General features: G+C 41.1%; 1 protein-coding gene across 2 annotated transcripts in view; it reads left to right on the top strand.

Annotated features, from left to right (window-relative positions):
* The window catches only part of axl (AXL receptor tyrosine kinase), a 53,107-nt gene that overhangs the window by 32,373 nt on the left and 6,524 nt on the right, over window positions 1-14,210 (top strand). For both annotated transcript variants that reach the window (XM_077207523.1, XM_077207522.1), the window contains 8 exons: window positions 965-1,056; window positions 6,410-6,505; window positions 6,649-6,726; window positions 6,815-6,907; window positions 10,048-10,169; window positions 11,984-12,093; window positions 12,208-12,367; window positions 13,621-13,757. In XM_077207523.1, coding sequence (XP_077063638.1) covers window positions 965-1,056; window positions 6,410-6,505; window positions 6,649-6,726; window positions 6,815-6,907; window positions 10,048-10,169; window positions 11,984-12,093; window positions 12,208-12,367; window positions 13,621-13,757 — 888 coding nt within the window. The remainder of the gene's footprint in view (window positions 1-964; window positions 1,057-6,409; window positions 6,506-6,648; window positions 6,727-6,814; window positions 6,908-10,047; window positions 10,170-11,983; window positions 12,094-12,207; window positions 12,368-13,620; window positions 13,758-14,210) is intronic.

Here is a 14,210-nt window from a genome sequence, read left to right as displayed (position 1 = left end):
ATAAAGGGGCGGGCCTGGTTGAGTTAGTCAGTAGTGTGTTGAAACTGGAGGTTATGGTAAGGGGCGGGACATTTCCCAAACACACTCAAAGCACTTGACCAATCACAGCACAGCGGTCCATCCGACCAATCAGAGCACAGTGTGCTTTTCAGAAGGAGGGGCTTCATAGAAACAGGAACTAAACAGAGCATTACTGACAGACTGGGAAGAGAGGAGCTGCAACAATGGAGAATATGGAGAAAATAATCTGTTTTTTTTAACATTCAAGTATGAAACCTGTTTTAGTAGAGCCCAAAATACTTTATAAAAGGGCTCATTAGGTCCTCTTAAAGATATAAACTCTTAAGATGTAATCTTGCATTGTTTTTTACCCAAATTGTTCCACAATTGACTAGACCCGATGAAATAATTTGCAGCTTGCTGTTACATTATTGGACAAAAAACTGTATGCACCCATGAGTTAGAGATGATGTCATCAATGTTTTAGTTTATTTGCCAAGTAAGGAACACTGTGCATTTAAAGTGCACACATCTGTAGGAGTTCTTTCCTGACTGTCATAACATTAGCTTGCATGAGGAGTTTGCGTGTTCTCCCTGTGCAGGTTAGGGTTTTCCCAACAGTTCAAAGACATGTTGCACAGCTGAATTGGAGACATTAATTGTCAGTAGCTGTAAGTGTGAATGTAAGTGTGTGTATGTGTGTGTTAGCACTATGATGGAATGTGTTTTAATTGCAACATAATTTTGATTCCATGGGGTCAGGCATCATTCTTTTTAGTAAAATTAATTAATGAGATAATGTTGAATATCTGTTAAGTGTACATATTTTTGTTTAGTAACATTTACTATAGGTATAATACAGGTATATAACATTACCAAAAAATACATTGACTGAATAAATGAATGAAAAACACAAAGGGGTTCTGTTTCATGTGAAAGATGTATATTTGTATGTGTTGTACAGTGAGGCATTTGAACCCATGATGGAGAGTGGTGAACTAGTGGTTCGATACCGAGCTCGTCGCACGTACAGCCGACGCACGACAGAAGCTACACGTGAGTTTGCTTTTTCTCTAGCCATATATGAAACTTTCTGATTCTGAGTCTTTACTTGCACATGAAGCTGTAACTAGAACAGTAACACTTGGTCAAAAATGGATCAATGAAAGTCTTAGATGGGCTTCAACTCCACGTCTTAGATGGGCTTTCTAGTTTAAGTTTTTACCAAACTCATACTGCTGGTTAAATTGTAGGTTTGAAAATCTCCCTTTTACTTACACTGTAAATGATGTCATGGTAAGGTTAACATACTGAGTTAGTATTTTATATCCTCCCATTATTGCCTTTACAAAGAAAAGTGTTGTGTTGTATTGACTCTCACCACCACCTGACAGAAAAGTTGAGTTTCAGCATGACATTTGCACAGACTGAACACTAAAACCTAAACTGTAACACAATTATTTTGCTGTCTTGTAAGCAGTGCTATTTCTCTCAGGAAACTTACTGTCATAAAATGGATACTTTCATGATGATGTGAGGAAAATATGCAAGTTAATGGTCTCAAGAGTTTTTCATGAAGGAAGATTAGTCAACCTCGCTTCTGAGTACACTTGAGATGTGTTCACTGTTGTTTGGGAGAGGTTTGAAGGAAATAAGCATGCACTCATAACCTGGCATCACATTTCACCCTCAAACTGCTGGATCTATTACTTACAGGGACAGATTGACACTGACGTGCCTCAACATGCAGGAGCAACAAAACTGGATAGAAAGAGGGAGAATTGAAAACCAGAGACCAAAAGATTTTTATAATAATATAGAAACATGATAAATGGGTGTTGGCTTTAAAACCTGACAGAACCCAACACACACATTCTTGTACATCAATCTTTGTGAGGACATTAATTGACACAATGCAATCTCTAGCTCCTTAACCTAACCCTACCCATCACAACTAAATGTCTAAACCTAATATAACCTTATCCCTAAAACCAAGTTCCTTTAACAGGCGTTTAAAAGGGTCTCAGAAAGAGAGGACCGGACAAAATGTCCTCTATTTACTATTTTTGACCTCACTTTGATGGTCTAAAACTCCTAAAGATACAGTAGATTTATGTGCACAGATGAACCTGATTTCACCAAGTAAGACATGTTCCTGGAACAACATTATAATCAATCAATCAGATTTGAGGGAAATGTTTTCAGTTTATGTCAAGTTTAGGCTTACAACCAGGGTAAGGTGCTTCTACGTCAGTGTTAATCAGCTATCATTTCCCTCTGATTTTAGGGATAAGTTATGAGTAGGGTTAGGTTTAGGGGTTGGGATGAGGTTAGGACTACTACATTTTCGGACAGGAATGTTGGGAATGAACAAAATATGACAGGAATGAACAAAATATGTTGACTCAGGAACGTGTCCAATTTGGCAAAATTTGACATGCAGTAAGCACAGAGAGAGAGAGAGCTTAACTTTCTCTTAACCTGAAATATTCCTTTAACATCAGGGATAGACATCCATCCAAGTGCATTTGAATTGTTTTGTTCTTTTCTAATGTTTCCTACAACTTTAATTTTTTTTTTACCTCACCTGTGTCATGAGAATGAGTTGAAAGTAAATGAGATGTGTAAAAGTATTTACATATATTGGCTATACTGTAACTCTCATGCATATCTCAGTGCTGTCATGAGCTCAATCACTGAAACAAAAGCTGAGTGTTGCTCTAGAGTAGAAACATCTGCATTATCTCAAGATCTGGTATCTGATCCAGAGATTTCCATGGAAGCCTGACATCATGTGTTGTGAGATAGTGAGAGAGGACGGTCATGGTGGCGTTCATATGAATGTGAGCTGTGAGTGTTTTGTAGTAAAAGGTGGAGGGTTTACGTCATCTGGACAAGCTCCATAATTTTTTTTTCTCTCACTCCCCTTCTATCTTGATTTCCATTCAGGGTTCATTCATAGAGCAAAACAATCTTGCAACATCATAGGGTTCTTCAGACTTTTCTTTGGCCGCGTACACACTGCTGCTAAATGCACTTCCCTATCAGTCGCTCACGTTCGACGTTACGATCACTTTAGGGAGCCCTATCATCTTCGAGTGTCTACAGAACGAGCCGATGAACATTTCCTTGCGTCACGTGCACCGCAGCGCGGGTATAAATAGGAAGCGGGCGCACGCACCTTTGTCTTCCACTTCGGAGCCGAGCTTCCTGTTTGTCTTCGAGAAGCAGACTGCTGAAATAGCATTGAAGGAGACTCTTCATCTTCTCATCAGGTGTTGGTCTGAAGGCGCGTACAACGAGTGGCCGCGAGCTCAAAGCTCAACAACTGCTGTTGTCACAGCAAGAGCACTGTGTCGGTTCGGTGGGCATTCCCCCTAAAAAGGGTACTGTGTACACAGCGGCCATTCCCTGGTTGTCTCAACACTATTGTGAGAAGTCACAAAAGAGCTTTTTTTTTCACAAAAGAGCAACACAGGCGTGACACTGCGTCCTTTTCAGGATGTCATTCCGCTTGTGAGTTTCTGGATGCGGTCGTTCCCTGGTGCCAGCAGACGGCCACAATAGCTGCCTCTCGTGTTTGGGAATTCAACACAACTTTGTGAAGAGTTTATGTTCCCATTGCGGGAATATGACTATGGCAGCGTTAAGATCGAGACTCGCTTACCTCAAGGGAGGTGCAGTCCCCTCGCCTATGCCCCGATCTAGTGCCTATTCTGGACCTCAGAATAGACCTACTTCAGCGCTTAGCCAGGGTGATCTCAGGGTTACGGTTAGGCTTCCCCGCTGAGGCAATCTCCGTGGGTCCCTCAAGCCTCACAAAACGCTGCCGCCGTTGGAGCCTTCGAAGGAGCGTGCTGGTTCTTTGCATGGACGACCGATTTGGCTGCGTTCCCTCCTTTCGGGGAGTGTAGCGTTGCCCGAGTCCGATCATAGGGCTTCAGGTCAACTGGGAAAAGAGCAAACTCACTCCTGGGCAGAGGATCTCTTTTCTTGATATGGAGTTGGACTCGAGGTCTGCTCAACTGTGACCCCGACGAGCTCTCACGGCAGCAGGTGCTTCCAGGAGAATGGAGACTCCATCCCCAGGTGACCCAGCTGATTTGGAGGCGCTTCGGGACTGCACAGGTAGATCTGTTAGCCGGACATGTCGCACTACCAGTTGTTTTACTCCCTGACCGAAGGGACCCTTGGCTTGGACGCACTGGCACACAGCTGGCCCCGGGACCTATGCAAGTATGCGTTTCCCCCAGTGAGCCTTCCTGCACAGACCCTATGCAAAGTCAGGGAGGACAAGGAGCAGGTCTTGCTTGTTGCGCCGTATTAGCCCAACCGGACCTGGTTCCCGGAACTAGTGCTCCTCGCGACAGCCCCTCCCTGGCCCATTCCTCTGAGAGTGGACCTGCTCTCTTAGAGACGGGGCACCCTATGGCACCCGCGTCCAGACCTCTGGAAACTCCATGTCTGGTCCCTGGACGGGACGCGAATGTTCTAGGTGACCTACCCCCAGCGGAAGTCGACAACATCACTTCCGCTAGACCCCCTCTACGAAACGCCTCTATGCGTTGAAGTGGAACCTGTTTGTTGAGTGGTTCTTCTCACCACGAGAACCCCCGAACTTGCTTGATCAGAGCTGTGCTTTCCTTCCTGCAAGCTGGGTTGGAGCGAAGGCTGTCTCCCTCCACCCTGAAAGTGCATGTTGCCGCTATCGCCGCACATCACGATGCAGTTGAGCGTAAATCGCTGGAAAAGAATGACCTAATCGGCAGGTTCCTGAGGGGGGCAAGGAGACTAAATCCGCCTTGCCCACTCTCTGTACCCTCTTGGTATTTGTATCTGGTCATTTTGGCACTTCAGAGACCACCCTTTGCAATCAGCTGAGTTAAAAATTCTGTCCTCTGTTCCTACCACTCCCTTCTGACCAGGTGGTGAACCTGCAAGCGATTTCTTCGGAGGAGGCAGACCCAGCCTTGGCTTTTCTCTGTCCCGTTTGCGGTGCCTCACTGACAGATATCTGTAGAGATGCGGGCTGGGCGACAACAACTTTGCTAGGTTTTATAGCCTACGTGTTTAGCAGGTTTCTTCACGTGTGCTCGCTTCAACCAGCCGGTAACACCGAAGTTCCCGCTCTAGTGTTGGCTTGCTGCGCCACTCCCATCCACATGGAGCGGATACGTGCGCTTTTTTGCTCCAGTCGAGTTCCCCACCTAGGCGAATCCTGTAGAGATCCTCCGCACCCACGTATACTTGTAACATGTGCTAGGCTGAGTTCCATATGTGGTGATCCCTGCGGCGATCCAATAAGCGAATTCTTCCACGATCAGCTCCCTGCAGTGTGCCTGTGTCTTTCCCTTGGCAGAGTCCGCTCTGCCGTCACTGCCTGCTGTAGTCTTTCCCTTCTCAGACTGGAGCCAACCCATTGACATTCCATATGTCGTACTGCCCCTAATCGGCCAGTTCATATGTGTATTCTCCACATGTCACCTCCCTTCGGGGAGGATGTGGCTTCCGCAGCGTCCCTCTCCCCTTGAAAGGCATGCTTACCCAGTGTTATCCAAAAAGTTCCACTGTGTGGGTTATAACGGAACACCAGTTTGAACTCCCTCTACGCAGGCTTCCGCCCTAGTCAGTTGGGGTCTTAGAGTCTGGCGTAGGGCGCTGGATGTTGCAGCAACCGTGGCGTTTTCCGTAGGGATCCCAATTACGTCATCACGTCGACGCAATGTCAAATTTCTCGGCGGAATGCAAAACATTTGTGAGAGAAAGCAATAATAATTTTATTATTTTTTTAATTTTTAAATAATCAAAAAATATTTTTTAAATAATCCCACTTTTTCTTCTAAGTTTTAATTTTAACAGTATAAAGCTCAGTTGTGCCGCATGTTGTTTGACAAAAAAAAGTTTAATTTCATATAAAAGATCAATTAGATTAATGTTTTATGTCTTCATTTGATTACTAGAAAATTCACAGCAAAACATTTCATAGAAATTATTATTTATTTTTTATTACTAAAATGTTTTTTTTTTTTTATATTCAACACATTCATCATAGACAATGGCATACAGCAACCAAGGCAGCTCTGGCATAATGTCAATAACACTTCTATAAATGACTTACAGTTTTGTACAGTTTTTGAGGTAAACATGCCTAAAGTACTGAAAAAAGGTAGCGGTTAAAATGTGAACGGTACCCAACCCTAATTACCATGCATTGATTGCCAACAGATATCACCTTTAACTCACTTTGGTTGATAGTGTTTCACTTGGTGATTGTATTATGTCAATGTCAAAGACAATATTCTCTCTAAGGAATAGGACTATATTGTTTGTATGGCATGATGTTGAAAACGCTCTCAAAGAGGCTTTGAAAACTGATGTTAATCTCTCAGGTGGCTCGTTCTTTTCTCAGTAAACTCTTTGGGGATCAGCGATGAGCTCAAGCAAAAGTTACAGGACGTGATGGTGGACAGACATAAGCTAACGCTGGGAAAAACACTCGGGGAAGGTGAGCGTTACATGACTGCTGTAGGGATCTGTGACCTGTATTGTCCGGTCTCACGATCATATCAGATAAAGGCTTGTGTGTGTGTGTGTGTGTGTGTGTGTGTGTGTGTGTGTGTGTGTGTGTGTGTGTGTGTGTGTGTGCAGGTGAGTTTGGCTCTGTTATGGAGGGTTTACTCACTCAGGAGGACTCTGTGCTCAAAGTGGCAGTGAAGACCATGAAAAGTGAGTCAAAAACGCCCACAGCATCTCTGAAAACACATGCAATCATTTCCATCCAACTAACTTCATCCTCCTGCTGTGTTTTGGTCAGTTGCTATCTGCACTCGCACAGAAATGGAAGATTTCCTGAGAGAAGCAGCGTGCATGAAGGAGTTCGATCATCAGAATGTCATGCGGCTTCTAGGTAAGTGGGGTCACACTTTCAGTAAAACACTAAACAATCTCCTGACAGAAACCTACAAGAAAGTTTTGCTAATTTCTCCTCCATGTCGTCAAATACAGTAACAGTAGATGGTCACATGACACCACTCCTATTGGTAGTCAACTAATATTTAGTAGTTTGTAGATTAGTTTGGTCTAACTTACTCATATTTTAGTAAAAACAACATATTGCAATTTTTTTTCGCTGCGACACATTTCTCAATACTTCCAAACTCTTTACACAATTCTCCAATTGACGGCAGTTTGTTACATAGTCCATGTTTACATTACAGACAGTACAAAATTATTCCTGAGTTTTCCCCTTTTGTATAGATTTTAATTAAATTAAAATTGTGTTAATTAAATTATGTAGGTGTTCAGTTACATCTAATAGGTTTGATAGTATTAATTTTTTTAGACTTATATATTTCAATATGGTATTACTGTAGAAATGTAGCGAATTTGTCTTATTCAGTTTTGTATTATGCTAGGTTTTGAACTTAAGTTTAATAGTTTTGAAAAGAATATGCAAACGTGCAAAGTGGTCTGTAGGTTCATTGGGTTTTGGTGTTGTTTGTGTCTAAGTGAGAAAAGAGGTGATGTAATTTGAAAGATGTTGTCATTGAATGCATTTGTGCCAAATCAATGATAAATGATCCAGACTTTAGCCCACACAGACATAGTGATGCTGATGTGATCACTGAGTGAAGAGTTGAAAAAGTGACCTAAGTATTGAGAGATTTGTCTTAGAGATTGTAAAAACTGGGTTACACTTTATTTTACAGTATGTGTACTTACAGTGTCGTTTCCAAGAAAGCACTGGTAATATAAGGTAACTACCTGTCCATGGGTTAATATTAGGTTTAGGGCTAGGTTCTGGGTTAGTATCTAGTTATAACCAAGCGGCAACCATCTGGTCTCTCTCTTGAATCCAACACGGAAGTGACTTAAACTGCAGTTCATCGACTGGCCACTAGAGACAGGCTCCAAAAGAGAGTTAATCCCATAGACCCCCATGTTAAAATGCTTAACTTTACAGCAGAAAAACAACAAGTTTACAGCCAGGTATAAACATTGGTTTTGGTCTATATAGCTAATTTTGCCCTTCATGACAATTGTGATGAGGGTGAATTTTTTTACAACTCATCCATTTAAATTATATTAAGCCTTAAAGTTCTGCATAATTAAGGGCATGGCCACTTGAGTGACAGGTGGATGCCACTGATGTCACCACTAGCCATTTGTCTGCTGTCTGTTAGTGTCACGTCACTTCAGCTAATCGGCCTCTTTGCCCATTTTCGTTTATCCGGGAGTGACGCGCCACTTCGGGCTTAAAACATGCTCTTCACCCACTGGTGACGTCATGGACACTATGTCCATATTTTTTACAGCTTATGGTTATAACCCAGTTGTTGTAATTGCTATAGTAAGTACAAAGTATGCGGAACAGGACTGTAAAATAAAGTGACACCAAAAACTGTAATAGAATTTTTAAAGTGCGTCATTTTCAGTAGTCATCACAGAAACAGGCTTGAATTAGCTCAAAATATAAACTGACATCAAGTCAACATTTTGATCTGTGCCTCTGCTTATGAATTTTTTTTTAAAACAGAATTCTTTGTCCTGACGTTAGTCCCGCTCATCTGCAGGGTCCTCGTTTTCACAAAGCTTTCTCCATTGGCGTGGTCGATCTTCATGTCTTCCTTCAGTCGGTCGAGTCGGTCTAGCTGCGCATCTTCTGTCGTCCCCATTGTCGGCATCTTCGGGGATTTATCCGCAGGGCTGTTCAGGCCACTGAGTCCGTGTCGCTCCATAAGATGTGTCTGTGCCTCTGTAGTCGTGCTTATGGCATCTTCTCCTTGATTATGGTCGCACTAACCCGTGCTTTTGCGTCGAGGTAGAACAGAATATTCAGTGTGAAATAATGCAGGACAAGACTTGATTTTTTTTTTGCTTCAGGGTTTGATTAGATCGTGAAAATTCATGTCATGTAATAGGCTATGTTCTTAATAGTAGCTTTACAATTGACCCTTCGCTAAGCCCCGCCCTCCCATTAGTTACTGTTGCTACGCCTGACAAGCTTTCGCGCCTGGCACGTCTATTACAGTGTGTATGCACCGGTGTCAGACATTCACCATGAGATAATTAGTCATTTTTGGCGAACATGTGAAATATCTGAGAGAGCAAGACAAAAGGGACTGCAGTGTGCATTTGAGGGATATATCCACAACATAATATGCAACCGATTAGAGGATGATTTCATAAAAATTTAAGCTAAAGCCTATAGTCCAAGCGCAAGCAGCGCCTCATACACTGACCATTCAAATGGGAAATACATAAAATGAGGAACAGCTATGTTCGTGGACAGCAGGGTAAGTGAAATGTGAAAATAATCGAATAATTATAAATCAAACAGCCTATCCATAAATCTTGTGGAATAACACTAACACCAGATTGGGTTAAAGTTACTCAGTCACGGGTAGTAGGCCGTTTATTAACAAAATGCTGAAATATATTTTAAAGTATGTCAGTGAGCCTCGGTCTGTCTTTAATCGTCTTATTTTACGTTAAAATATATAAATTATGAACAAAGAACCGCCATTATTTCCAAGCAATAGGTGTTTTTGTTAATCCTTTGGACATTTAGATGTGAATGGGCTCTCACACTGCTGATCCACGCACATCATTTCTCCCCTTGGCTTTTAGATTTTCGGGAAGGAAACAAATTCCATTCCCCCGTCCAAACTTTTAGGATCCCGGTTATCAGATTTGCACAATCCATACGCACAACGCTTCGGCATGTTTCCCTCGCTCGAAAGCTTTCCAGACCTCCCGCGCCTAGTTACGGTTGCCAGTTGGCCAGTGGCAGTTTTCGGGCGTGGCTTAGCGAAGGGTCAATTGTTACAATTATTTACAAATATGTTCATATTTAGGGTAAGGAGGTTGTTTAAATCACATGCGTTAAGAATTAAACTTTGAAGTGTAACTTGTCATGCATACATGAATGATCAGGCAGTTTGATGAGGAGAAGTGTGCTGTTACTTTACTGAGCCATTAGACTGACACTGGATTCAGAAAATGTGAGAAATGTGTTTGTTTGATATGGTTGTGTTTGTGTGATAGGTGTGTGTCTGCAGACAGTGGAGAGCGAAGGCTATCCGTCTCCTGTTGTCATTCTTCCCTACATGAAGCACGGAGACCTGCACAGCTACCTGCTCTACTCCAGACTCGGAGACACTCCTGTGGTGAGTTCACTCGCACCGAAACACTGCAAGAAGAGAGATCTGGAAGAGATAAAAAGTGAAAAAGAGAACCAAAAAGAAAAAGGATTCAGCATTGCTTAACCTAAAAGAGTGGCAGTTCCCTTTAAAATAAAAAATAGCTCTGTCATTATTTACTTGCCCTATTTCATGTCACCCTAACCGCTATGGCTTTCTTTGTTCATGCTGCTGTTTTCCATAAAAATATAAATATATTCATACATTCATGTGGTTCCAAACCCTTTGTTGTGAGTAAATGAGGACTTTTGAACTATTCAGAATAAAACAGTTAAATATTTTGGATTTTATGCTCAGATTTGAAACTGGCTCATACAGACACATCTGTGATACAGCCTATCCTATCTAGCACCAAGGCTACTAAAACAAGTCTTTTTTTTTTTTTTTTACAATGGTTACACCATCGCTTATGAATGCAAACACTGTGAAGCAAGTCCGTTCACAGTGAATGATTCTGTCAAGATCAAACTAATGACCAGTTTGTTGTGAGGCACGTTCTCATGGTCAGAGTTGGGAAACTCCTTTGCTATCATAAATTAAGTTCCTCTAAAGGACAGACGTCAGGCACACGCACACAATAAATTGTCTGAGAAACATGTTGTACCGGAAAGTGTTTTTTAACACCCACTGGTCTATAATTTTTGTTATTGTAAATGGCCATGTCTGAGGTCAGAGCAGTTTCTGGGAAAGTCTCTGGCACCACCTGCCTGTCACACGAAGAACACACTGAAACATCAAATAACAAATGTTATATTACATTGGAAGATTCATTAGCTTTTTACAGCAGTTTAAAGACCAAAATCATTACGGTTTTAAGGCGAGACACAGCAGGCAAAAACATCGTTTTTTTTTCACTGGTCAATTTTGAGATGTTGGGATATTTGTCTTCAATAACATGTCTTCTTTCAGACTTGTGGTGAAAAAAAGTCCGAAACACACATTTAGGTCTTTATTTTACTACACTTTGTGTGTTTGCGTCTGTAGATTTCTCATAAATTCATCAAAAGTTGTCGTTATAAATCATCCCTCTGCTCCGCGATCCAATAGTATCGATCTGCACCCTGTCATCACACACACCGTTAGAAAGCTCTCTCTCTCCTGTACATCACTGACGGATCCAAATATGGTCATTTCCTTTTTATCGGCAACCAATCGCGAAAGTAAAAGGGGGGATTTTACTCTAAATGCGCGATCTCATTGGCTGATGTTAAATCTTTAAAGCCCGTTTTCTCAAAATGACTTTTCTCTCATACTCCAAGTCCGAAATCTCCACTTCAGTAGCACCTATATACACCAAACTTCCCAGTCTTGTACCTAGTTATATTATGAAGACATTTACTGAGGTATTTGTAAACATATTATTCCTAGCCTGATTTATATAACATTTTATTCCAAAAAACATGTTGAAAATCATGTTTTAAGGCTATTGGCAGTATATTCTGATTTACAGGATAACAAAAGCAGATATCCATAAGTCCCTCTGTAATTTTTCCCATCTAATATGTGAACACAATGAACAAATAATTTTGAACCTGGCTTTATCCAATACTCAGATTTCTTTTTTTAAAATATATGCAAATTATTGCATATTTAATTAGATAATGTCTCATTTGCATATTTAAACATAAAATTACACAAAACTTGTAATACGTTTTTTTCTCATCTTAATGTAGGTAATCAACTGGCAAAGTTTCATGGTGATATCTGCTAGAAAAAATGACCCTATTCACCTGTAGTGTCTCGCCTTAAATATCTAAAATATCGTTGTGTCCTGTGTGTAGTTTCTGCCCTCTCAGATGCTGGTGAAGTTCATGACAGATATCGCCAGAGGAATGGAGTACCTGAGTGACAAACATTTCATTCATCGAGACCTAGCAGCTCGAAACTGCATGTGGGTGAAACACACTCACACACACACACACACACACATTTGCTACTTACAGTACTACAGATATGGACATCCAATATCGATTTGAGTTTTTTTCTTCCCCTCTCTGCTAACCAGGTTAAATGAGAACATGAATGTGTGTGTGGCTGACTTCGGCTTGTCTAAGAAGATCTATAATGGGGACTACTACAGACAAGGGCGCATCTCTAAGATGCCTGTCAAGTGGATCGCCATTGAGAGTCTGGCAGACAGAGTCTACACCACTAAGAGTGATGTGGTAAGACATCGTCCATTTGATAAATAGATAAAGACTGAGAAAGAAGTGATTCTTGTAGTGGACATGATTTTGATCCCTACTGGAGAGATATTTTCAGTTTTAGACGGAAGGTGGACCAACTCCAGGATACGGCTAGGAAGATGTGCTTATTATTTAAAAACACATTTCAATAGATTTCCTTGAAATAGTTTCAAGTTACGTGTCACCGCACAACCTCCACATCCCAAGCCAGAGTTTGTATCCAGTCATTTTTGACCGAAAAATTTGACGTTTTGTTTTTTGTAAAAACAAAATGTATTTTAACGAAGTGTTACAAAACTTGGTAAAGGTTTTGGCACTTGCTATGTGAACACAATTTGGAACACAAATAGTTTAGGTTTATGGCTTTGTTTTTCTCAGAGTTTTAGAGTAAAACATATTTTGGAAAATATATTTCATGTAAAATTTAAAAATAGTATGTTTTATGTATTTTTCATAATAATAATCTTAAACTTCTAAAACTTTTTAAAGATTTGTCACTTCAGCAATAATCTGCCAAGTTTCTTCTTTAAAAAGAAATCAAACTTAAGTCTGTGCTCTAAAGCGTTCAATATTTACTACAGTTTAGGTTGGAAATTTCATTTTTTAGGTCAATGCTCAAAAAGTGGTTCACTAAAAGAATTTCGGGAGGAGTGAACCCATCTAATCTTTCAATGATCATATAAGCAGCCGCTCAGCTTGTTCTGGCATCAGCTGTTTTGGCGTCCCTCCACCTCCCCATCTCCACCAACATAAGTTAGGCATCTTGCTTCCTCGAGCCCCTCCACTGCGGACAGCAAGACAAACACGCGCTTAACCTTATTTGCTTAAAGATTATATGGGCAAACAAACTTGTGAAATGGATCATAGCTATTCCATAACTATAAGTTAGTACCATAAAATCCCCCAAAAAAAAAAAAATGATAAAAAAAAAAAAGACAAATCTGTTTCGCCAATATGCTATTATTACGGAGAATCCACATCCTAGAACAGCAGTTATGTGGGTAGTTTTTCACTCTGAAAGACAGACAGTGGTTGCAACACTAGTTCACACTAGACAACAGCAATAAAACAATTACAAAGTACAGAGAGATTCAAAACTGAGCTTATGTCTGCCTGGTCTTATTGTGAATGATTCATCAGAGCATGTTATTCCAAAGACAGTTTGATGATCATTTGCTGTTCTCTTTCTCAGAGTTCATAGTGTTTATAAGGTGCATTTGTCTGTTTCGCAGTGGTCGTTTGGAGTGACAATGTGGGAGATTGCGACTCGAGGTCAGACGCCGTACCCTGGAGTGGAAAACAGTGAAATCTATGATTATCTGAGGCAGGGCAACCGTCTGAAACAGCCTCCAGACTGCCTGGACAGCATGTGAGTATGCCTGTCGAAAACCTGAAAGGCTTTAGTTTTCACACTATGCTTAGACCTGGCTTAACATATTTTTAGCCCCTGGTAAAGACCACTTCCAAACTCAGCTTTAGGACTGCTTCACACCTGTCATTGTGAAAGGAGGTAGCATCGCTGGGTAATGAGAATAATAAAATAAACCAGGGCTAGAATCTTAATGCAAAAAAGACACCTGATTTTGTACACACTTAGCTCTTTGAAAGCCTCTAGTGACACCAAGGGAACTGAACATATAATGATAGTTTCCAAACTGGTAAACAATTCAATCTGTGGATTTGGTTGTGGCACAGCAGTAGCACTATAGCCCTATTCGGATGGGACTAGTTTAACATGTAGAGGTGGAGTAAAGTAATAATTACCAGGGCCCGTATTCATAAAGAATCTTAGTGCAAAGAGTAGCTCCTAGTGACAAAATTC

The sequence above is a fragment of the Siphateles boraxobius genome, unplaced genomic scaffold (assembly GCF_051911475.1).
Source record: "Siphateles boraxobius isolate OS27281-9 unplaced genomic scaffold, OSU_SipBor_1 6, whole genome shotgun sequence".
NCBI classification, from domain to species: domain Eukaryota; kingdom Metazoa; phylum Chordata; class Actinopteri; order Cypriniformes; family Leuciscidae; genus Siphateles; species Siphateles boraxobius.
Note: the sequence above shows the minus strand (reverse complement) of the source record. Positions and strands in the feature narration are given on the sequence as shown.